This window comes from Carcharhinus amblyrhynchos, chromosome 18 (assembly GCF_965287045.1).
Source record: "Carcharhinus amblyrhynchos chromosome 18, sCarAmb.v2.hapA, whole genome shotgun sequence".
NCBI classification, from domain to species: Eukaryota; Metazoa; Chordata; class Chondrichthyes; order Carcharhiniformes; family Carcharhinidae; genus Carcharhinus; species Carcharhinus amblyrhynchos.
The window spans coordinates 4,426,640-4,452,157 of NC_137341.1; the positions used below are offsets into that span (position 1 = coordinate 4,426,640).

The 25,518-nt window shown below is 46.8% G+C and overlaps 1 protein-coding gene across 4 annotated transcripts in view; it reads left to right on the top strand.

Annotated features, from left to right (window-relative positions):
- rhbdf1a (rhomboid 5 homolog 1a (Drosophila)) overlaps positions 1–25,518 on the top strand; it is a 163,150-nt gene that overhangs the window by 129,541 nt on the left and 8,091 nt on the right. For all 4 annotated transcript variants that reach the window (XM_080206281.1, XM_080206282.1, XM_080206284.1 and 1 more), the window contains 5 exons: positions 3,043–3,146; positions 5,077–5,140; positions 10,041–10,135; positions 13,413–13,488; positions 18,507–18,607. In XM_080206281.1, coding sequence (XP_080062407.1) covers positions 3,043–3,146; positions 5,077–5,140; positions 10,041–10,135; positions 13,413–13,488; positions 18,507–18,607 — 440 coding nt within the window. The remainder of the gene's footprint in view (positions 1–3,042; positions 3,147–5,076; positions 5,141–10,040; positions 10,136–13,412; positions 13,489–18,506; positions 18,608–25,518) is intronic.

Genomic DNA, 25,518 nt, shown 5'->3' on the forward strand with positions numbered 1-25,518 from the left:
AGAAGAGGAGATTGCACATGGTTTACTCTTGGCAACTATCCACAGAACGGGTATGGGGAATGTTTGTGTTCCCAGGCAGAGGTGTGTGGTATCACGTGCAAATTTCCATTATTGTCCCAGATATTCAGTTTGGCAGGATGGCACTCACATCATTACTGCCATGGAATGGGCACCGAGGGAGGGTGGGAAAGAGAGAGATGGTCACAACAGTCCCTCACAAATCGACTTGACGATTTCTTTTTTTCCAAGTTATATTTTGTTCATAATGGCAGTCTGCACTCTGACTTGTGAAGTCAACAGAGAAGATAGGAGCAGGAGGAGGCCATTCAGCCCTTCGAGCCTGCTTCACCATTCACCACGAACATGGCTGATCATCCAACTCAATAGACTCATCCTGCTTTCTCCCGATAACCTTTGACCCCATGTGCCCCAAGGGCGATATCTAACCTCCTCTTGAATACACTCAATATTTTGGCACCCACTACCTCCTGTGGTAATGAATTCCACAGGCTCACCACTCTTTGGGTGAAGAAATGTGTCCTCATCTCCGTCCTAAATGGTCTACCCCGAATCCTCATTCTGTGACCCCTGGTTCTGGACTCCCCCATCATCAGGAACGTCCTCCCTGCATCCATCCTGATTAGTCCTGTTAGAATTTTATAAGTCCCGATGAGATTCCCTCCCCCTCATTCATCTGGACTCCAGTGAAAACAATCCTAACCGAGTCAAATTCTCCTCACACATCAGTCCACCATCCCCCGGAATCAGCCTGGTAAACTTTCGCTACACTCCCTCGAGAGCAAGAACATCCTTCCTCGAAAAAGGAGGTGAACACAACACTCCAGGTATGGCCTCAGCAAGGCCCTGTGTAACATCTACAACACATCCCTGCTCCTGTACTCGAAACCTCTCGCTGCGAACTGTGTTCTGAACTCTACCTCCTGCTTCCCATGTGTAGACGATCAGAGGGATCTTGGGGTCCGGGTCCACAGGACTCTTAAATCGGCCTCGCAGGTGGAAGATGTGGTCAAGAAGGCGTACGGTGTACTAGCCTTCATTAATCGAGGGATTGAGTTTAGGAGTCGGGAGGTAATGCTGCAACTTTATAAGACCCTTGTCAGGCCTCACTTGGAGTACTGTGCGCAGTTCTGGTCGCCTCACTACAGGAAGGGTGTGGAAGCTATTGAGAGGGTGCAGAGGAGATTTACAAGGATGTTGCCTGGATTGGGAGGCATGCCTTATGAAGATAGGTTGAGGGAGCTCAGTCTCTTTTCCCTGGAGAGACGAAGATTGAGAGGTGACCTGATAGAGGTTTATAAAATGTTGAGAGGAATAGATAGGGTGGATTCTCAGAGGCTATTTCCCAGGGCTGAAATGGTCGCTACGAGAGGACACAGGTTTAAGGTGCTGGGGAGCAGGTACAGAGGAGATGTCAGGGGTAAGTTTTTCACTCAGAGGGTGGTGAGTGAGTGGAATCGGCTGCCGTCGGTGGTGGTGGAGGCGAACCCGCTGGGGTCTTTTAAAAGACTTCTGGATGAGTACATGGGATTTAATGGGATTGAGAGTTACAGATAGGCCTGGTAGATAGGGATATGATCGGTGCAACTTGTGGGCCGAAGGGCCTGTTTGTGCTGTGGTGTTCTATGTAATCGGATTGTTCCCAAGCTGTGAGGCCTTCAGCACTTCCAGAAAAGGGGAAAGATGCAGAGAGCGGATTTCTGGTGAAGTGTTACCTTGGACGGGGAGGACGGAGAGTGGTCTGTCAGCCACGCCGTCAGCTTACCGCTGTGTTCTTAGACACTTTAAAATCCAAGATCCCACGACATCACATCCACACAGGGCCATGCCCGCCAGCAACTTGTAAAACCGTCAGGGTGCTGCATTCAGATGGTGTCCTGATTTTAATCAAAATTGAACATTCCACCCCCACTACCAGTGAACTGCGCGGCAACCCCCCACCACCCAATCCGTGCCCCTCCTTCACCCCCCCATCGGGCACAAGCAGGGGTATAATCACCTGTACGCCTCCAGTGCGTTCTCTCGCTGGGCACCTGTCGTGTCTCATGTGGGCATTCCCTCGCGCCAACTTGACTGGGCGGTTTAACGTGAGGGGTGGGGAGGCTCTTTGGCCTGAAGTTCCAAAATGCATCATTAAATGGATGCGAATGGTGCTCCTGACTTTTTAATGCGTTGTTGGCAGGGGAGGGGGAGGTGGGATGGGAGTGGAAGGAACAATCGAGTGGGGAAGGCCATTCCCTTTGCAGAAAAGCTGTGTTGGGTCTCCTGCTTGATTCATCAGCGCCGCCCCCCAACCCCTCCACTGTCTCTGCACCCCCCCCCCCGGAAACCAGGAGCAGAAAACACTCTCCATTTGGTTGGGAATTTCTCCGAGTTGCTCCGAGCTCTGCCCCCGTAACTTTGTTGGTAATAACTTGAGGGTGAAATGAAATGGCGGGGGGGGGTTCTGTATTTTAACCAATGGCGGAGACGCAGCAGCTCCAAATCAATCTCCAACTGGATGTTTCAACGCGAAAACTTGCTTGTTTTGATGGACATGAGTTGAGGGGGTTGAGCTATGAGGAGAGGCTGAATAAACTCGGCTTGTACTCGTTAGAGTTTAGAAGAATGAGGGGAGATCTCATTGAGATGTATAAGATGATGAATGGGATGGATAGGATAGAGGTGGAGAGACTCTTCCCGCTCAGAAAGGACAGTAGGACTAGAGGGCACAGCCTCAAGATAAAGGGGGGAGCGGTTTAGAACGGAGTTGAGGAGGAACTTCTTCACTCAAAGGGTGGTGAATCTCTGGAGTTCTCTGCCCGTTGAAGTGGTGGAGGCTGCCTCGCTGAATATATTTAAGTCACGGGTAGATAGGTTTCTGATAGACAGGGGAATTAAGGGTTATGGGGAGAAAGCGGGAAAGTGGAACTGATCCACTTCAGATCAGCCATGATCTTATTGAATGGCGGGGCAGGCTCGAAGGGCTAGATGGCCCACTCCTGCTCCTATTTCTTATGTTCTTATTTCTTATGTCTCTTCCAGTCAACTCTTGCTGTCTGGGTGAAGTGGCCAAAGCACGAAAGTGTTCCACTACTCGCTGACAAGAGCCGCCGGAATTATGGCTCAGTCTGTCACCAGGACCCAAGGTAATTACATCAAGTATTTCATTTTGATTTGAGTTATTACTGTCACATGTATTGGTATACAGTGAAAAGTATTGCTTCTTGCGAGTTGTACAGATAAAGCATACCGTTCATAGAGAAGGAAAGGAGAGGGTGCAGAACGTAGTGTTACAGACATTGCGAGGGTGTAGACAAAGATCAACTCAGTGCCAGGTAGGTCCAGTCAAAAGTCTGACGGCAGCAGGGAAGAAGCAATGTTCCTGAGTCGGTTGGTACGTGACCTCCGACTTTTATTCCTTTCTCCCAATGGGAGAAAGTGGAAGGGAGAATGTCCGGGGTGCGTGGGGTCCTTAATGATGCTGGCTGCTTTTTCGAGGCAGCGGGAAGTGTAGACAGCGGTTTGTTTGATGGTTTGGGCTACATTGATAACCCTTTGTAGTTTCTTGCAGTCTTGAGCAGAGCAGGAGCCCATACCAAGCTGTGATAGAACCAGAAAGAATGCTTTCTTTGGTGCCTCTGTAAAAGTTGGTGAGAGTCATAGCTGACATGCCAAATTTCCTTTGCCTTCTAAGAAAGTAGAAGTGTTGGTGGGCTTTCTTAACTATAATGTCAGCATGGAGGGACTAGGACAGGTTGTTAATCATTTGGACACGACAGAATTGAAGCTTTCAACCATTTCATCCCCGTTGATGTAGACAGGGGCATTCCCTCCTTTACGCTTCCTGAACTCAATGACAATCTCCTTGGTTTTGTTGACATTGAGGGAGAGATTATTGTCGCCACACCGGTTCACCAGATTCTCAATCTCATTCCTGCACTCTGTCTCATCGTTATTTGAAACCCGACCCACGACCGTGGTGTCATCAGCAAACTTGAAAATCGAATTGGAGGGGAATTTGGCCACACAGTCACAGGTGTGTAAGGAGTATAGTCGGGGGCTGAGAACACAGCCTTGTGGGGCACCGGTGGAAGATTGTGGAAGGGGTGTTGTTGCCTATCCTTCCTGATAGTGGTCTGTGGGTTAGGAAGATCCACTTGCCGAGTATTGATAACCAGTATTTTTAACCAGCAGAGAAATTCTAGGTCTGAAATTAATTCTGTCACAGAAGTAGCCTCTCAGTACAGGTTCAAACCCTTTGTATGATAAAGCAATCTTTAACCCAGCCATATATAGAACAGAAAAAGGTCTCCATCTTCATCTCCACTTCGTTCTGGAGTCGTTGAGTGGGGCCTCCATGCACCCCAGTGAGTTTCAGAGAGCACAGTTAATAGTGACAGATCCCTTTGAGAGTCTGGAAGCCTGGTACAATGAGCTGAAAACAGTGTAATCCATCAGGACCAGTTACTATCCATGTTGTCTCCCAGCCCCTGGGAGCAGGGTTAACTTCACGCTCCTGAAATTACTGTCCATGTTATTACTAATTCTTTAAATGATGTCACTTTTCAGTCAGTGTATTTTTGTTTTTTAAAATGGGAACATTAACAATTGTAGGTGCAGAGTTGGGTGAAGAGGAAGCCACAGGCAGGGTGTAGGCAGAGGGGGACATTCCCCATGTCCTGTTACACTGCAATGCTGAGGGTAAACATCCATTTAAATGTCAGTTTGCTACTCGGCGGCACAGTAGTTAGCACTGCTGCCTCTCAGCGCCAGGGACCCGGGTTCAATTCCCAGCTCGGGTCACTCTCTGTATGGGGATTGCATGTTAGCCCCGTGTCTGCGTGGGTTTCCTTCGGGTGCTCGGGTTTCCTCCCACGCGTTGGGGTTAGACGGATTGGCCATGCCAAATTCCCTTAGTGTGTTGATTAGGGGATTAGCGAGGTTAAATGCCTGGGGTTACAGGGCCAGGGCATGGGCTGGACCTGGTTAAGGTGATGGTGCAGGCTGCTGGGATTCTGTGATTGATATTCTTCATGTACAGTTTGCTCTTACTGCCTTGCTCGATTCTTCTTCCAGATTTTGTGTTGAACCTGGCTCTGTCCCTCCTCATGAATGGCCAGATGACATTACCAAATGGCCGGTAAGACCCTCCTTTAATGTTTCCCCAACGTTCAAATATTCTTCCTCAAAGTGCTCACTTTGTTCAGCGGTGGTCTCGCTACTTGTGGGCCACAGTTTGACGTTTCACTTCAACGTGGTGCCTCAACACACTAATTTGATCTTGATAACAGGTATTAAGAAGTTTATATCGGCGATATCTTTTAGAATCGTTTGGCACTTGGGAAACTTTGAGCTAATTCAAGAGAGCCAGCACAAATTAGTAAGAGGCAGTTTGCGTTTGACTAACCTCATTGAATGTGACGGAGAGGGTTGATGAAGGGAATGCGGTGGAAGCTGTCTATATGGACTTTTATTAAAACATTTGACAAAGTGCCACACAAAAGGCAAAATTGACCCTCTTGGAGTCTAAGTGTCAGTGTCAGTTTGGATAAAGGAAATTAACTTGAGGTCAGAAAACAATAAGTTGTGGTAAACGGTTGTTTTCTTTCCAGACCAGTAGATAATGGTTTTCCCCATGGGTCAGTACTGCTGCCTTTTTTTTGTTGCAAGTGTAAATGACGTGCATGTTGGAATTTTCCCTTGCTGCCCACCACGCAAAGGTCCATTGACCTCAGGCGGGATTTTCCAGTCTGGAGGCGAACGCGGCTGGTAGATCCTACCCTCAGAATTTGCAGATGATAGCAAATTTGGAGTTGGAGCAAACAGTGAGGATGACACCAATTGGGTGTGGCAGTACGTAGAGTAACAAAAGGAGCAGACGTTGAGCAGAAAGCATTTTGGAGGAAGGAATACGGAGGGACAACAGTTTTAAAGAGTGTGTACAGTCAGAGGGACCTGTCAGAGGGCTGGGATGGGTGGTGGGGCTCCAATGCAGATGTGCAAGGACGTAGCGAGATAGTCGATGTGCAAAGCATACAAGAACTTAGGTTTCATAAATAGAGGCACAAGCAGGGACGTTCTACTGAACCTTTATAAAACTTTGTTTGGCTCAACAACAGCATTGCATCCAGTCTGGTGGTTGTACTTCAGGAAGAATGTGAATGCTGTTGCAAGGGTGCAGAGATTTACCGAATGGTTCACATGATGAGCGGTTTTAGCTCCAAGGTCAGTTTGAAGAAGCTTGGTTTGTCCTCCTTGGAGCAAAGGAGCTTGAAGGGAGATTTGTTCGAAGTGTACTGGATTATAACAGGTTTAAATGAGACAGGCAAAGCAAAGCTCCTGATGGTACAAAGACGAGGGGGCACAGATTTCAAGATTGGGGCAACAGCTGCGTGGGTTATGTGAGGAATAATCTTGCTGTGCATAACCTGGAGATGCCCTCAGACACCCTGCCCCTGAGAGTGGTGGAACTGGGAACAATGAGTGATTTGGGAAGGAAGTTGAATGGACACTGGAGGGGAATAAATTTTCAGAGCGACAGAGATAGAGCAAGGCAAAGGGACTGACTTGATTCTACTACAGAGAGAGCCAGCATCAACTGGATGGGCTCCAAGGCCTGTGCCATAATGACTCTTTAACCACCCCATATCTCATCAGGACTTCTCATTTCTTCCTATCCTGCAAAGGTTCCTGATACAAGTCAAAATGCTAATTTTCAGTGCACTGACGTATTTTGAGTGGCACAGTGGTTTGCACTGCTGCCTCACAGCGCCAGGGACCCAAGTTCAATTCCCGGTTTGGGTCACCCCCTGTGCGGAGTTTGCGCATTATCCCCGTGTCTGCGTGGGTTTTCTCCGGGTGCTCCAGTTTCCTCGCACGCTCCAAAGATGTGCAGGTTTGGTTGACTGGCCATGTTAAATTGACCCTCGTGTTGCGGGGGGGGGTGGGGGTGCTGGCAGGCTAAGTGTGTGGGTTACAGGAATAGGGATTGTGGTCGGTACGTCTGTAAATGTTGGCGAGAGTCGTAGCTGACGTGCCAAGTTTCCTTAGTCTTCTGCAAAAGTAGAATTGTTGGTGGGCTTTCTTCACTATAATGTCAGCATGGGGGGAACCAGGACAGGTTGTTAGTGATCTGGACACTAGAAAATTAAAGCTCTCAACCATTTGTACTTCATTCCCCGTTGATGTCGACAGGGGCATTTCCACAGGATCACAATGGGCCGAATGGCCGCCTTCCGGACTGCAGGGATTCTCTGAAGTAGGTTGTGTGCCATTGTGCAGATTAGCCTGTCAATGCTTTACATTTATCCTGTGGTATGCTGTACGGATGGATGCCCCCACTCTGAGAGTTCATCTTGATTTTCCTTATCAACAAATTTATCAATTCTAATTCATTGATCACTGATCTGAATTCTAATGTTGTTAACATGCAAAGATTATTAAACGCCAGCCTACTGAACTGGCATCTCAGTTGCTAAAATGCCTCGATCCACAACAGCGTGCTAGAAATAGTTCCCCATCTCAAAAAGTTAACTATATTCCAGACATAAAAATGGTCAGGCAGCATCCATTGCAAGAGAAGCACTAAATTTCAAGTTTTTGATTTGATTTATTATTGTCACATGTATTAACATACAGCGAGAAGTATTGTTTCTTGCGCGCTATACAGACAAAGCATATCGTTCACAGAGAAGGAAAGGGGAGAGTGCAGAATGTAGTGTTACAGTCATAGCTAGGGTGTAGAGAAAGATCAGCTTAATATGAGGTAGGTCCATTCAAAGGTCTGATGGCAGCAGGGAAGAAGCTGTTCTTGAGGTTGGTACTTGACCTCAGACTGTTGTATCTTTTTCCTGATGGAAAAAGGTGGAAGAGAGAATGTCTGGGGCGTGTGGGGTCCTTAGTTGTGCTGGCTGTTTTGCTGAGGCAGCGGGATGTGCTGTTTAATTAAACTGCTGTAAAATGAAAACAGGAAATGATGGAAGTACTGAGCAGGTCAGGACGCATCTGTGGAGGGAGAAACAGAGTTAACGTGACAGACAGTGAGCTTGATCAGAATAGTTGAGTTAAATCGCAGGCTTGGGATATTCAGTGTTCATCAGTTCTCCATCTATCCACGCTGAAATTCAGAATGTGAATGTAAAACCATGGGAAGAGGCAGCTTCATACGATCACTGCTTCTTCCGCACAACTGTGGACTGCTTAACTTCTTGTAAACTTGCACTTTTACTCACCATATTGGTGCTGAGTAGTATTTGGATTTTTTGATCTGACTTCTTATTGTCACATATATGAATATACAACGAAAAGTATTGTTTCTTGCGCGTTATACAGACAAAGCATACCATTCGTAGAGAAGGAAAGGGGAGAGTGCAGAATGTAGTGTTATAGTCATAGCTAGGGTGGAGAGAAAGATCAACTTAATGCAAGATAGGTCCATTCAAAAGGCTGCAGGTAAAAAGCTGTTCTTGAGTCAGTTGGCACGTGACCTCAGACTTCTGTATCTTCCTGACGGAAGCAAGTGGAAGAGAGAATGTCCAGGGTGTGTGGGGTCCTTGATTACGCTGGCTGCTTTTCCAAGTCTGAGGGACGTGTAGACAGAGTCAGTGGATGGGAGGCTGGTTTGTATGGTGGATTGGTCTACATTCACAACCTTTTTTGGGGCCACTGCTGTTTGTAATTTTTATAAATGATCTGGATGAGGGTATAGAAGGATGGATTAGTAAATTTGCTGATGACACCAAAGTCGGAGGAGTGGTAGATAGTGAAGAGGGGTATCATAGTTTACAGAGAGACTTGGACAAGTTGCAGAGCTGGGCCGCGAGGTGGCGGATGGAGTTTAATGCGGAAAAGTGTGAGGCAATTCACTTTGGCAGGAATAACGGATGTGTAGAGTATAGGGCTAACGGTAGGACTCTGAATAGTGTTGACGAACAGAGGGATCTAGGTGTATATGTGCATAGATCCCTGAAAGTTGGAAATCGAGTCGATAAGGTTGTTAGGAAGGCATACGGTGTCTTGGCGTTTATTGGTAGGGGGATTGAATTTAGGAGCCACAACGTCATGTTGCAACTGTACAAAACTCTGGTGCGTCCGCACTTGGAGTATTGTGTGCAGTTCTGGTCCCCACATTATAGGAAGGATGTGGAGGCTTTGGAGAGGGTGCAGAGGAGGTTTACCAGGATGTTGCCTGGTATGGAGGGAAGGTGCTATGAGGAGAGACTGAGGGATTTGAGGTTGTTTTTGTTAGAAAGAAGTCGGCTAAGAGGGGATCTTATTGAAACATATGAGATGATTAGAGGTTTAGATAGGGTGGACAGTGATAGCCTTTTTCCTCGGATGGAGAAAGCTAGCACGAGGGGGCATAGCTTTAAATTAAGGGGGGGTAGTTATAGGATGGATGTCAGGGGTAGGTTCTTTACCCAGAGGGTGGTGAGGGAATGGAATGCCCTGCCTGCTGCAGTTGTAGATGCGCCTAGTTTGGGGGCGTTTAAGAGGTCCGTGGATAGGTTCATGGATGGAAAGGGAATGGTTTAGGTTAGAGGGTCATTGCTTTTTCCTTAATTGGTCGGCGCAACATCCTGGGCCAAAGGGCCTGTTCTGCACTGTAATGTTCTATGTTTTTTTCATTCCTTGTGGTTTTGGGCAGAACAGGAGCCATACCAAGCTGTGATACATCAGGAAAAAATACTTTCAGTGGCACATGTGTAAAAGTTGGTGGGGCAATATTAGTGGACAGTGTGATCCCAGCAACAGTTGTTATCCTGGAAAGTGACACACTAGGGAATAGGCACACACTATGGGGCGGTATCTTACAGCTGGCCCTGCCCGCGGGATCTTCTGGTCTTGCCAGCTGTGGGCAGAGGGTGCAAACAGTGGAAAACTCCATTGACCGTGGGGAGATCAGAATTCTTCCACTGGACAAACGCAGGCCACCTCCACGCAGGGGGCAGGCCGGGGGGGTGGTGTACACACCGGGCCTTGTGGGTCGAGATGTAACACAGTGAAATCAGTGGTGATGGGATTCCATTTCTCGTTTGCAGATTTGCACTAAAAGCACCGCTGGAAACCACACCAACCTTCCACACCTGGACTGTGTCATCACAGGCCGGCCCTGCTGCATTGGCACCAAAGGGAGGTGAGTACATGACGAGTTATTTCATGGAATCCAGGACGTCAAAAACACAAGGCAGCCTAATCAAACACTTCAGTGAAAGAGCAGGTTGCAAATTGGAAATCTCATTCCCCCCTGAAAAAAACATTTGATATGAAGTCAGTAGAAATTTTCAAAACCAAGGGAGACAGATATTTGGTAAGAGTATTCAGGGAAATGGAGAAAAGATCGGTAACTGGAGTTGAAATACAGATCAGCCATGATTTACCCGAATGGGCAATCCAGCTTGATGGACCGACTGGCCTCATCCGAGCGTTTCCGTCGACTGTCAGTGTCATGTCCATTGGAAAATGTTCCTGGTTGCTCATCAGTGAGAAAATGGGATATAATTTGGGCTGGATCTGACCTGACACCCAGTGCAGTGTGAAAGCAGCAAGCCAGAATGCTCAAACCATCAACGGGGTCCAAATCACCCAGTGTCTACACTCAAAACACTGACCAAAGTGCGTCACAGACCTAGAGCCAGGAGCGATCAGCGATCAGCGGCACGTCACGTTCTGAAGCTGCTCAGCCATGGCAGGCTTGGAGATGGGCCGGAACCTCCCCACCATTCACGCCGGAGGGAGGGATTTCCTCATCTCGCCGCAGTGAGCGGCGATTTGGCTGGTCGCCAAGTATTCTGACCTCGCCGCAGAGGGACCATGGCGTGATCCCACCCATTCTGGTTTCGATGAGGGGAGAAATCTGTCTTGAGCAAAAACCCAAGTCAATGGGACATAAAAACAGAAGCTCTGAAGAAGAGTCACATTGGACTGGAAACGTTAACTGTTTTTCTCTCTCCAGATGCTGCCAGACCTGCTGAGGTTTTCCAGCATTTTCTGACACGGAGAATTAATTGGCAGAATGTGAAACAAGAACATAAGAAATAGGAGCAGGAGTAGGCCATCTAGCCCTTCGAGCCTGCCCCGCCATTCAATAAGATCATGGCTGATCTGAAGTGGATCAGTTCCACTTTCCCGCTTTCTCCTTAGGTTTCTGATAGACAAGGGAATTATCTCCCCGTGACTTAAATATATTTAGCGAGGTAGCCTCCACCACTTCAACGGGCAGAGAATTCCAGAGATTCACCACCCTTTGAGTGAAGAAGTTCCTCCTCAACTCCGTTCTAAACTGCAGCCCCCCCTTATCTTGAGGCTGTGCCCCCTAGTCCTGCTATCCTTTCTAAGCGGGAAGAATCTCTCTACCTCTACCCTATCCATCCCCTTCGTTATCTTATACGTCTCTATAAGATCCCCCCTCATCCTTCTAAACTCCAACGAGTACAGACCCAGTCTATTTAGTCTCTCTTCATCGTCCAACCCCCTCATCTCCGCTATCAGCCGAGTGAACCTCCTCTGCACTCCCTCCAAGGCCAAAATATCCTTGCGCAAGTGCGGTGACCGAAACTGCACACAGTCCTCCAGCTGCGGCCTCACCAGTGCCCTGTACAGTTGCAGCAAGACCTCCCTGCTTTTATATTCTATCTCCCTCGCTATAAAGGCCAGCATCCCATTCGCCTTCTCGATCACCTGCTGCACCTGCAGACTAGCGACTCGTGCACAAGGACCCCCAGGTCCCTCTGCACCGTAGCATGCTGCAGCTTTTCACCCTTTAAATCGTAATCCCTCCTACTATTATTCCTGCCAAAGTGGATAACCTCACACTTGCTAACATTGTACTCCATCTGCCAATGGTTCCTTATTTTCTGGTTACTGGTTCCCTATTTTCCCATCCCACATTTCCCTCAAGGATCAGATGCACTTCTGTGATTCTGCTAGCTTCTAATTTGCTACCAAAGCACTGTACTTCCGTGGAAGAATGGGGGTTAATGTTGATGTGATACCGGAACTGTATCCACATCGGCAAAATAGGCAGAGAACTCCAAATTGGCAACCTTGCGATCTTGAGGGCAGTTTAGCACTGACGCTAACATTATTTTTCGAATTTTTTGAGAATCACGTGCATGTGGGTTTGTTTCTTTGCGACCAGGTCACACTGCAGGCGGTGAGTATTTTCCCATGTGTTTAATCATCCACAAGATGCTTCGTGTGTGTGTGTGTGCTGGTGAAGACTCGACCATGCTCGAGATTTTCATATGTTGGTGGCACAGGTGACAAAGGCCTGTTGTTACTGGAGGTGACCTCGGCTGTTCCATCCTCCTTGTGGACAGTCGAAATGAGGAGAGATTGAGTGAAAGTACACAGTGGTTCGAGAAACACCTTTAGACAACTTATCGTTTCCGAGTAACCCCTTCATCATCACCGTGGTGGGAGGTCTATCTCTGAAATGGGCATCTGTTGTTCAGTATTTTGTACATTATATCAGATTTCTATCAACCAGCATTGTGTAAATACCCTGAACTGTCTGTACTGTTGGCAGAACGCAGATTCTCATTCTCAGCAGGTGAATGCACCTTTTTAGGTTGGACTTTCTGTGGTTCAGATCATGGAGAACATTAATTGTCAACTCCAATTATTTGCAGAGAGTAAAGTAAGTTTTACCCAACAGCAGAATGTCAGAGAGGTTTACAACATGGAAACAGGCCCTTTGACCCAACTTGTCCATGCCACCTTTTTCTTTTAAATCACTAAGCTAGTCCCAATTGCCCACGTTTGACCCATATCCTTTTACACCCATCCTGCCCATGGAACTGTCTAAATGCTTTGTAAAAGATAAAATTGTACCCACCTTTCCTACTACCTCTGGCAGCTTGTTCCAGACACTCACCACCCTCTGTGTGAAAGAATTGGTGTGGAGATGCTGGCATTGGACTGGGGTAAACACAGTCAGAAGTCTGGCAACACCAGGTTTAAGTCCAACCAATTTATTTATAAATTGGTTGGACTTAAACCTGGTGTTGTCAGATTTCTTACTGAAAGAATTGGCCCTCTGGACCCTTTTCTATCTCTCCACTCTCACCTTAAACCTCTACCCTCCACTTTTAGACTTCCCTCCCTTTGGGAAAAGATATTGACTGTCTAGCTGACCGATGCCCCTCGTTATTTTATAGATCTCTGTAAGTCTCCTAATGCTCCAGAGGAAAAGAGTCCCAGTCGATCCAGCCCCTCCTTATCACTCATTGTTCACAAGTCTTTGAGTGCACCAGAATATCGAAGCTGGCAACAGCAAGCGAAAGGAGATGTTGCAGGACCTTGGCTCCCTGTCCGCTCGCACTGCAGTTGTAAAAACGCGGTTTAGCTTTCCACCTCGGCTTGTTTAGCTCTCGCATGCCGCGTTGTAAATGTTTGGATTCTTTTTGCAGATGTGAGATAACATCAAGAGAATACTGTGAGTTCATGAAAGGTTACTTCCACGAAGAGGCAACACTGTGTTCACAGGTTTGAATAAACACTGTTATTCTTGGCGTTGTGACTGTAGAAATAGCTGTGTGTAGTGAAACATCACAGGCGCCGTACAATGCTGGAGTATTGCTGTTAAACGGTGCCATTATCATGTGTAGGGGGATGCCGATACATTTTAATATGAGTCAAACAGAACTGGTCACTTCTCTTCATGGTGGATTCTCTTTCTACCATGAAGTTTTGAAAATGTGAGTCGACACCACCCTGACATTTGCAAATAGCCGATTAAACTTCATTATCCCTTCGTTTGCAGCAGCACAAGTTTCAGCTAGGAACAATATTGTTTTAAAGACAGAAGAATCCTGACAGTGCAGCAGGAAGCCATTCGGCCCATCGAGTATGCAACAACCGTGACCCTATTCCCATAACCCTTCATATTTAGCCTGCTAGTCCCCCACTGGGGTTAATTTAACACGGTCAAGCAACCTAACCCGCACACTCTTTGGAGTGTGGGAGGAAACCGGAGCACCCGGAGGAAACCCACACAGACACGGGGAGAAGGTGCAGACTCCACACAGACGGTGACCCGAGGCCAGGGTTGAACCCGGGTCCCTGCAGGTTAGCAGTGCTAACCATTGCGCCACCCTGCTGCATTTCAGAAAGGAGTAAATATTTTGCCAAAGTAACACCCTGTGGTACGTGTACAAACGTTTTTTTTCTGCTCACTGGACTTTCAATTTATCATCAAAAAAAAATCTGCGGGGGATGTGAAACTCTAAATCAGACTGGAGACGTTGAGGCTGGCAATTTACTGTAAAAGGGAAAATGCTGGAAAATCTCAGCGGGCCTGGGAAGCATCTGTAAGGAGACAAAAGAGCTGACGTTTCGAGTCCACACGACCCTTTGTCAACCTTTTGTCAAAGTTGACAAAGGGTCATCTGGACTCGAAATGTCAGCTCTTTTGTCTTCTCACAGATGCTTCCCAGACCCGCTGAGATTTTCCAGCGTTTTCTGGTTTCAGATTTCAGAATCTGCAATAATTTGCTTTTATTGAGAATCGCTCTCTTCAGTCACGTGAAGACTTGAGGGAGAAGCTCCCACCTTAAGTAAACATTATCCTCGAATTGAAATGCAGCTGAAGATGACAGTGACATTGCTTTAGCGTTGGAGGAGGGAGGGAGGGAGTACAAAGAAGGTTCACCAGGCTGATGCCGGAGATGAGGGGGTTGGCTTATGGAGAGAGATTGAATAGACTGGGTCTGTACTCGTTCGAGTTCAGAAGGCTGAGGGGGGGATCTTAAAGAGACTTTCAAGGTAATGAAGGGGATGGATAGGGTAGAGGTGGAGAGATTCTTTCCACTGAGAAAGGAAAACAGAACTCAAGGGCACAGCCTCAAAATAAGGGGGCGGCAGTTCAGATCAGAGTTGAGGAGGAACTTCTTCACTCAAAGGGTGGTGAATCTCTGGAATTCTCTGCCCGTTGAAGTGGTGGAGGCGACCTCGCTAAGTATATTTAAGTCACGGGTAGACAGGTTTTTGATAGACAAGGGAATTAAGGGGAGAAAGCGGCAAAGTGGAACTGATCCACTTCAGATCAGCCATGATCTTATTGAATGGCGGGGCAGGCTCGAAGGGTTAGATGGCCGACTCCTGCTCCTATTTCTTATGTTCAGCAAGAAGTGTTCATTGCACACCTACTCATCTCCGCAGCGATCTCAAATACACTTTCCCAAACCTACACACTGTCAGGACCCTATTTCATTCTCCCAGTTCCTCTATCACTGTCCCGTATGTTCTGCTTATGCAACCTTCCGCAGCAGTGCTTCCGAGATGCCATCCTTTTCCCCCATCCGAACATTCCCTCCACCGTGGTTGACAGCACCTTTGATGTGTCTACCACATTTCACCTACTTCTCACTCCTTCCAGGAGCCGTGACGAGGTTCCCCATCACCCTCCCTTTCCACCCCATCAGCCTCCCAATCTCCAGTCTGATTGTGGGGATGGCAGGCGAGTAGCAATTGGGTTGTATTCACTGGCCTTTCGAAGAATGAGAGGGGACCTAATTGAAACATGTAAAAGCCTAACCAGGCTGGATGCAGGGATAATGCCCCCCCGACTGAGGGGGGTTTGGAACAAGGGTCACAGTCTCAGGATACACGGTGGGCCATTTAGGTGAGGAGAAACTACTTCTTTGAGGTTGGTGATGGTGTGGAATTCTCAACCACAGAAGGATGAGGAGTCCATATCACTGAATATATTTGAGCAGGAATCAGATTTCTCGTAATCTAAGGCTGTCAGGCATGGGGAGAGCGCTGGAGTACTACTTTTGAGTTCACTATGCTCACACTGTAGCCCCCTCCAAATGAAGATTGGGTGACCATTTCTCAGAAGACAGAATTTCCAGTGCCATGTCATTTGTTTCACTGCTTTGATTTGATTTTGATTTGGTTTGTTATTGTCACGTGCTAGTAGACAGTGAAAAGTATAGTTTCCTGCCTGCTATACAGACAGAGCATACCGTTCATAGAGAAGGGAAGGAGAGGGTGCTGAACGTAATGTTACAGTCAGAGCTAGGGTGGAGAGAAAAATCAACTTAGTGCGAGGTAGATCCGTTCAACAGTCTGATGGCAGCAGAGAAGAAGCTGTTTTTGAGTCAGTTGTTTTGTGGCCTCAGACTTTTGTACCTTTTTTCCCGACGGAAGAAGGTGGAAGAGAGAATGTCCGGGGTGTGTGGGGTCCCACTGCTTTTCCAAAACAGTGGGAAGCGTAGATAGAGTCACTAGATGGGAGACTGGTTTGCGTGCTGGATTGGGCTTCATTCACAGCCCTTTGTAGCTTCTTGCGGTCTTGGACAGAGCAGGAGCCCATACCAAGCTGTGATACAACCAGAAAGAATGCTTTCTGTCGCGCTCTTGTTCTCACGCTGATTTCTCTGTCCTTGGCCTGTGAAAGTCAATAAAAGCTTGGGGGACGGCACCTCATCTTTCGATTGGACACTTGCAGGCTCCACGCTGACCTCAGCTATTTCAAACCACACTCTCTGTCTCCCATTCTGTTTCCTTTTCTTTACATGTTTCATTTTTGCCTTCATTTCTTTCAGATAGCGACATTCCTGCTTTAGGTACATCTTCTGTTTCTTTCTTTCTTGCCTCACCCCCATCACTGTTCCCCTCAGCCCTGGAAAATGGGACTTTTCCCCCTCCTGTCAGCCATCCTGTCACAGATCTTCCCTCTGCTAAAATCCTAACTCTTGTTTCCTTTTCCAACGATGATGCCGGAGACCTGGGGCGGGATTTTCCACCTGCGCTCAGTTACCTGTCCTATTCCGTGTATCCTAGCTGGCTACATCTTGGGAGATGGTGGCACAGTGGTTAGCGCTGCTGCCTCACAGCGCCAAGGACCCTGGTTCGATTCTGGCCTTGGATGACTGTCTGTGTGGAGTTTCCGTGTTCTCCCCTGTGTCTGCCGTGAGTTTCCTCCCACAGCCCAAAGATGTGCTGGTTCGATGTATAAATCAGCGGGATTGGCCATGGTAAATGCCCAGGATTTATGGGGAAGGGATGGGAACGAGGGCCTGGGTAAGGTCCTCTGTCAGAGTTAGTGCGGGGCTGAATGGCCTCTTCTGCACTGCATGGATTCTATAGGTCATTGACGAAGCTTAGATGTCATGGGGAGGTGGTCTCGATCAGTTCAGGGCCTTGAGGACCCAGCTCCAGATTGTAGCATCTCATTAGCTGCAGCCGAAACTGTCAGCAAACATTTCGTGGCGATGTACACCATGAGCTCAATAGAATGATCACCATTTTCTGCAGATAAACCCTCTGCACGAAGAGGGGTGGAATTGTCCATGCTCTCAGCCCTAGTACACAAGCTGCCCCATGCATCTAGACTTTGCTGCTGTGTACCAGGCTATCACCTTGGGCAGGTTGGTCCCCAGAGTTACCCTGTATGACCTCTGGAGCTGAGCTTGGATGGGATCTTGCTGTCGGGTGAGCTAACCACTCGTGCTGTTTTCTCCACTTTTCCTCGCTTGTATACCCAGCAACTCAGCACGTGAAAGTCGCTCATCGATGGCACAGTGGTTAGCACTGCTGCCTCGCAGCGCCAGAGTTCGATTCCCACCTCAGGCCACTGTCTGCGTGGAGTTTGCACGTTCTCCCCGTGTCTGCATGTTTTTCCTCCAGTTTCCTCCCACAGTCCAAAGATGTGCAGGTTAGTTGGATTGGTCACGCTAAATTGCCCCTTAGTGTCATGGGGACTAGTTAAGGTAAATGGGGTTAGGGCCTGAGTGGGATTGTGATCGGGACAGACTCGATGGACTGAATGACCTCCTCCTACACTGTAGGATTCTAGAATCTATGATCTCGCCTTCCTTCTAAATTACACACATTGCCGACCTCTGAGCTGGAGGTCACCAGGGTCAGATTGGCCCTGTGTCATCTGGAGATCTTTTCATTAAACTGATCAAGATGTCTCCACCTTTTAGCTATGAGAAAAGAGGAACAAGTGAGACATGGCATCTCGAATTTAATGTAGTGTATAGAGTATGAAGACAGGGGAAGTGGATATAGAGAGAGAAGGTCTACGTGACGTCTCCTCTAGTGACATTTTCTCATTCTTGAAGGTTCTTATAATAATGAGATGCCATCGGGCGGCCCGGTAGCACAGTGGGTTAGCACTGCTGCTTCACAGCTCCAGGGACCTGGGTTTGATTCCCGGCTCGGGGTCACTGTCTGTGTGGAGTTTGCACATTCTCCTCATGTCTGCGTGGGTTTCCTCCGGGTACTCTGGTTTCCTCCCACAGTCCAAAAATGTGCGGGTTAGGTTGATTGACCATGCTAAAATTGCCCCTTAGTGTCATGGGATGCGGAAGTTAGTGGATAAAATATGTAGGGATATGGGGGGGAGGGCCTGGGTGGGATTGTGTTCGGTGCAGACTTGATGGGCCTCTTTTGCACTGTAGGGTTCTATGATTCTCTGAGATATTTTGAAATCAGATGTGACCAGGTCAGATGCTGGGGTGCTGATCAGAGTTTGTTTTATCTTTGGCCAGGTACATTGCATGGATGATGTGTGTGGATTGCTGCCATTCCTCAACCCTGAAGTTCCTGATCAGTTTTACAGACTCTGGCTCTCGTTGTTTTTACACGCAGGGTAAGTATTTCCATTCTGGTGAAGCTGAAGCCCAAACTGCGATTTCATAAAGCGAGCGCACTGCACTCATGAGTGTTTAAACTATACAGAATCATATTTATCGCTGTGTAAGATTCGAATCGACTCGCCTTACAAAGGGAATTTTTGCTTTCAAAGTCAAGAAATACACTCCTCCCGTTGATATCCTCGACCTGTATGACACTGGGAGCCCCAGTGCCGGAATGCTTTACAATGTCATCCTTGCGTTCAAATCTTGGTGCGTCCAGCAAAGCACAAAGGCTAATGCCGGCCACACTGCCAACCCTGATAAGAATCAACTCGTTCTCAACTTGCTTTTCCACACGGAAGCAACATGGAACACACCTCCTTATGTTTTAGTTTGTGCTGCGATAACAGCAGTTTGTATTTATATAGCACCTTTAATGTGACAAAACATCCAAAGGCACTTTATAAGAGTGAAAGAGAAACAAGTGCTACTTAGAAACAAGAGGAGGAATAGGCCATTCAGCCCTTCAAGCCTGCTCCGCCTTTTGTGGCTAGTCATCAAATTCAAAATCCTGATTCTTCCTTTCTCCCTCTTAATCCCTTTAGCCTCAGAAGCTCTTTCTAATTTCTCCCTGCAACCACAACGACGTTTTGCTCTCAGCTACTTTCTGCAGTCGTGAATTCCACACATTGACCCGGGTGAAGGAAATTTCTCCTCCCCTCACTCTAAAAGGTTTACCCCCTTCTCCTCAAACTACGACCCCCCTCGTTCTGGACTCCTCCCACCATCGGGAACATGCTTTCCGAATCCACCCTGTCTAAACCCTGTTAGAATTTTGTAAGTTTCTATGAGATCCCCTCTCACCCTTGTAAACCCCAGTGAATATAATCCTAACCGGCTTAGTCTCTCCTCGTATGACTGACACGCCATCCTAACGATCAGTCTGCTGAAAATTTGCTGCACTCCCTCCATAGCAAGCAACCACTGAAAATAAGGAGACGATAACGAGTGCTACACAGACCAAGTAATCTTTTGGCTTGGCTTTTTACGAAGGAGACAACTGACTCATTTGATCTGGATTGGGCCTTGCGGACAGAGAGAGAGGTTGTGACATTCGCATTGTTACCAGCACTGTTGCCAAAGAGCTGTGATAAATAAATCTCAGGCTGGATAAAAATGGATCCTTAATCAGTGTCATGATTAGAGTCCTCCCCCCGCCCCCGCTGACAGTTGCAATAATCCTCGGGTGACCAAGTCACGTGACCTTTCCACAAAGTGCGGTTGTAAATCTCCTGGGCATAAACTTTCGGTGTGTTAATTCCAGCTTCTCATCACCAGCTTCTCCTGCACGTGTCTGAACACTTGCGCAGATAAAATCAGCTTAGCGCAGTCTCTAAACCTCTTTGTTAATTGGAGGAGCAATGCTTAACCTAGCTACACTCCCATGCAGTTGTGGCGTTGCTGCCTCAGATTCTAATCAACTAGTCCTGCAAAGGGCCACAGAGTGTTTTTCTAAGTTCCATGTGCACAGTTCAGACATCTGCACAATCCTAAAAAATAGAAACAAGGATTGAGTGTCAGGTTAATAGCCAGTGTATGTTTTATACAACTCGGCACTACACTTTCTGTGGCATTTATTGAACTAATCAAGGAAGCCCTTGGCCGACATTCGCCAATAAAAACATGCCAAAGTTTTTAATCCTCTAATTCTTCTGCTAACTAAATAACCATGGTTTGGAAACATTTGCCACCATCATCCATCACCAGAAATAATTCTTCCATGCAAATTATTACCAAGCTTTGATGCTTGGCTATTTGTGCTAAGTTTTTGAGTTACTCAATGTCTACGAATATGTCCATGAAAGATGGCCACTGACACCCTGGTCTGTGTGTGCAGACTGGCAAAGACACAAACTCAATATTTAGCGTTGGTCTCACAGTGGAGGAAAGTAGAACCATTCCAGCCGTAACCCGGTAACGCAAAGGTTGTTGAAAAGGAGGGACTGAGAACAGTTGTCATCAATAGGGAAAAAGTACCGAGCAAACTATTGGGATTCAAGGCAGATGAGTCCCCAGGCCTGATGGCTACATCCTAGCATCTTAAAGGAAGTGGCAACACAGATGGTGGAAGCATTGGTTATAACATTCCAAAATTCCCTGGATTCTAGGAAGGTTCCAGTGGAGCGGAAAAAGTTTAATGTAATGCTCCTGTTCAAAACAGAAGGAAAGCAGAAAGTAGGAAACTGTAGACGGGTTAATTTAACATCTGTTTGGAAATTGTTGAAATCCTTTGTCAGAGTCATCGTAACGGGACATTTGAAAAGCCTCTCCGCAATCCATCGGATTTAGCATGGTTTTATGAAAGGTGAATGATGTTTAAGTAATTTGCTTGAGTTCTTTGGAGATGTAACAAGCAAGGTGGATAATGGAGACCCTGTAGATGTAGCATATCTGGACTTCCAGAAGGCATTTGATAAAATGCCGTGCAAAAGGTTAATACGTAAGGTAAGATCCCATGGGTGGGAGGTATCATAATAGCTCGGATAAGGACTGGCTAACCAACAGAAAGCAGAGAGGAGGAATAAATGGGTCTTTTTTTTGGTTGGTAATAAGGTGTACCACAGCGTTCAGCCCTCAGGCTCCATCCAGTTACAATCTATACTAATGATTTGGATGCAGGGATAGAATGTACTCACGCCAACTTTAATGATGACATTAAAATAGGTGGGAAAGCAAGGTGCAATGAAGAAATGAATTTATAAATGGATATGGATAGGTTTGGTAAGTGAACCAAAATTTGGCAGATGGAATTTAACACGGATAAATATGAGGTTATCCATTTTGGTTGAACAAATAAAAAGTCAACTTCTTATGTAGCTGGAAAAAAACTTGAAAATACTTTTGTGCAGAAGGATCTGGGTGTCCTTGTGCACAAATCACAGGAAGTTAGAGTACAGATGCAACAGGTAATAAGGAAGACAAATGGAATTTGTCATTCATTGCTCATGGAATAATTATAAAAGTAGGGAAGTAGAAGCTGTCGAGAATCACAAGAACTAGGAAGAGAAGGAGGTCATTCAGCCCCTCGAGCCTCCTCCATCGTTCAGTGCAATCATGGCTGATCATCCAACCCAATAGCCTAATCCTGCTTTCTCCCCATAACCTTTGACCCCATTCACCCCAAGTGCTATATCCAGCTACCTCTTGAATACATGCAATGTTTTGGCATCAAATACTTCCTGTAGAAATGAATTCCATGGACTCACCACTCTTTGTCTCCTCATCTCCGTCCTAAATGGTCTACCTTGAATCCCCGGACTGTGATCCCTGGTTCTGGACCTCCCCTCCCCCCACCCGGGAACATCCTTCCTGCCTGTATCCTGTCTAGTCCTGCTAAAATTTTATAATTCTCTATGAGGTCTCCCCTCTCGTCTGAACTCCAGCGAAAAGAATCCTAACCCAGTCAGCCTCTCTTCCGATATCAGTCCCACCACCCCCGGAATCAGCCTGGTAAACCCTCACTGCGCTCCCTCAAGGGCAAGAACATCCTTCCTCAGAAAAGGAGACCAAAACTGCACACAATATTCCAGGTGTGGCCTCTCCAAGGCCCTGTATCATTGCAACACCACATCCCTGCTCCTGTACTCCAAACCTTTAGCAAGGAAAACCAACGTGCCATTTGCCTTCTTTACCGCCTGCTGCACCTGCATGCTTACCTTCAGTGTCTGGAGCACAAGGACACCCAGCGGCACACTGCCCTCTCCCAATTTACAGTCATTCAGGGAGTAATCTGCAGCCTTGCTTTTGCTTCCAAAGTGAATAACCTCGCAATTATCCAATTTATACTGCATCCGCCATTGATTAGCCCATTACCCAACCTGTCCAGGTCATTCTGAAGGATCTCTGCATCCTCGTCACAGTTCACCCTCCCACCCAACTTGGGTGAGTGCAAGCTTGAGATGTTGCATCTCATCTCATCTCGGCCTCAACTTCTGGTTACTGCCGATTCACCGTAACTCTTCAATCCCTTACTAACTCCATCCCTCGTCAAGTAAGGAGACCAAAACTGTGCACAATATTCTAAGTGCGGTCTCAATAATGCTTTGTACAGTAGCAGCAACACTTCACGACTTTTGCATTCTATTCATTTAACAATAAATGCCAAGATTCCATTTGCCTTTCTTATTACCTGCTGTACCTGCATACTAGTTTCCTACAATTCATGTGTAAGGACACCTAGATCCCTCTGCACTGAAGCATTCCAAAGTTTCTCTCCATTTAGGTAATAATTTGTCTTTCCATTTTTCTTACCAGTATGGATAAACTCTCACTCACGTTAAACTTTATCGACTACATTTTTGCCCCATTCACTTAACCTATCCATATCAATTTGTAAATTGCTTATTTCATTATCACAACTTACTATCTCACGTATTTTTGCATCATTTGGCTATGGTGCTTACTATCCCTGCATCCAAGTCATTAAGATAGATTAGAAATAGTTGGGGCTTGAGGTCTGAATCCTGTGGTACTCCATTAGTTACATCCTGCCAACCCAAGAGAGACCCATTTATCCTGACTATCTGCTTTCTGTTAGTTTGCCAATCCTCTGTCCATGCTCATAAGCTATCCCTAATCCCTTGAGAACTAATATCTTTTTGTGTGGCACCTTATCAAATTTCTTCTGCAAGTCCAGGTATACTACATCTACAGGGTCCCCATTATCCATGTTGTTTGTCACATCTTCGAAGAACTCTAGCAGATTTGTCGAATATGATTTACCCTTCATAAAACCATGCTTACTCTGATGGATTGCGCTTTGACTTTCCAAATGTCCTGGTATGACTTCCTTTGTAACGAATTCTAATAATTGCCCAACAGTAGATGCTAAACTAATTGGCCCACAGTTTCCTATGTTTTGCCTCCCTCCCTTTTTGAATATATTCGCATTTTCCAATCCACGGTAACTATTCTTGCACCTAGGGAATTTTGGAATATTGTAACCAATAGATCCACCATCTCCAGTGCCAGTTTCTTTAAGACCCTTGGTTATCAACCACCAGGCCCTGGGGACTTGTCTGCTTTCAATCCCCATAGTTGGCTCGGTACTTTTTCCCTCTTGACAATGATAGTTCGAAGTTCTTTCCCCTCTATAACGTCTGCATTTCATGTTGCCATTAAGATAATACTCATGTCTGTCGTTGTGGAAACTGAGGCATAATATTGATTTCATGTCTCAGCCATTTCTGCGTTCCTCTCTATTAACTCACCAGCCTCATCTTCCAAGGGACCCACATTTTATTTAGCTACTCTCCTCCTTTCAATCTACTGATAGGGCATTTGTGAGATGGCACACAGTTTTGGTCCCCTTACCTGAGGAAGGATATAAATGCATTAGACGGGGTTCAGAGAAGGTTCGTTAGATTGATTCCAGGAATGAAGAATTTATCTTATAAAGAAAGATTGAGCAGTTTAGGCCCATACTCGCTGGAGTTTAGGGAAATGGGAGGAGATTGAATTGAGATATATAAGGTGCTGAAGAGGATTGATAGGGTAGATGTAGAACATAGAACGTTACAGCGCAGTACAGGCCCTTCGGCCCTCGATGTTGCGCCGACCAGTGGAACCAATCTAATGACCCTCGAACCTAAACTATTCCAATGTTATCCATGTGCCTATCCACTGACCATTTGAACGCCCTTAAAGTCCACAACTGCTGCAGGCAGGGCATTCCACGCCCTTACTACCCTCTGAGTAAAGAACCTACCTCTGACATCCGACCTATATTTATCACCCCTCAATTTAAAGCCATGTCCCCTCGTGTTAGCCATCACCAGCCGAGGAAATGTGGAGAGAATGTTTCTCCCTATTGGACGTTCGAGAATGAGAGGTCACAGTTTTAGGATAAGGGGTGGCAGATTGAAAACAGAAATGGGGTGAAATGACTTTGCTCAAACAATGGTGAGCCTGTGGAATTTCCACCCCCAGAGTTTGGTGGGTGCTGGAACACTCAACACATGAAAGGAGGAGATAGATTTTACATTAGTTGCGAGATGAAGTGCTGAGACGTGATCAGCCATCATCTTAGGGGCAGCAAGGTAGCACAGTGGCCAGCACTGCTGCTTCACAGCTCCAGGGACCTGGGTTCGATTCCCAGCTCGGGTCACTGACTATGTGGAGTTTGCACATCCTCCCCATGTCTGCGTGGGTTTCCTCCGGGTGCTCCGGTTTCCTCTCCCACTCCAAAGATGTGCGGGTTCGGTTGATTGGCCGTGCTAAAATTGCCCCTTAGTGTCCTGAGGTGTGTAAGTTAGAGGGATTAGTGGGACAATGTGGGGGGAGGGAATGGGTGGGATTGCGGTCGGTACAGACGCAATGGGCCAAATGGCCTCTTTCTGCACTGTAGGGATTCTATTTTATGATTGTATGGAATGGCGGAGCAGGCCTGATGGGGCTAAATTGCCTCTTCCTGCTCCGAGTTGGTATATTCTTTGAGAGAATGCAGAAGAAGTTTACATGAAGGGTTCCAGGGATGAGAAAGTTGAGTTATGAGGATAGATTGGAGAGGGTGGGACTGTTCTTCTGAAAGAGGAGAAGGCTTAGAGGAGATTTGATAGAGATGCTCAAAATTGTGAGGGGGCTGAATAGGGTGGAGAGGGAGAAACTGTTCCGTCTCGTAAGAACATTGAGAATGAGGGGACACTGTTTTAAAGTGGTTTGCAAAAGAAGCAAATATGATGTGAAAAATCCCTTCTTCACCCAGTGAGTTGTTTGGGCCTGGAATGTGCTGCCTGGAAGTGTGGCGGAGGCATTTGAGAGGGCGTGAAAGAATTGTTTGAATTGGAACGACAGGCAGGGCTCCAGGGAAAAGGCAGGCGAATGGCACTAAGTCACGGTGCTCGTTTGGAGAGCCAGTGCAGACATG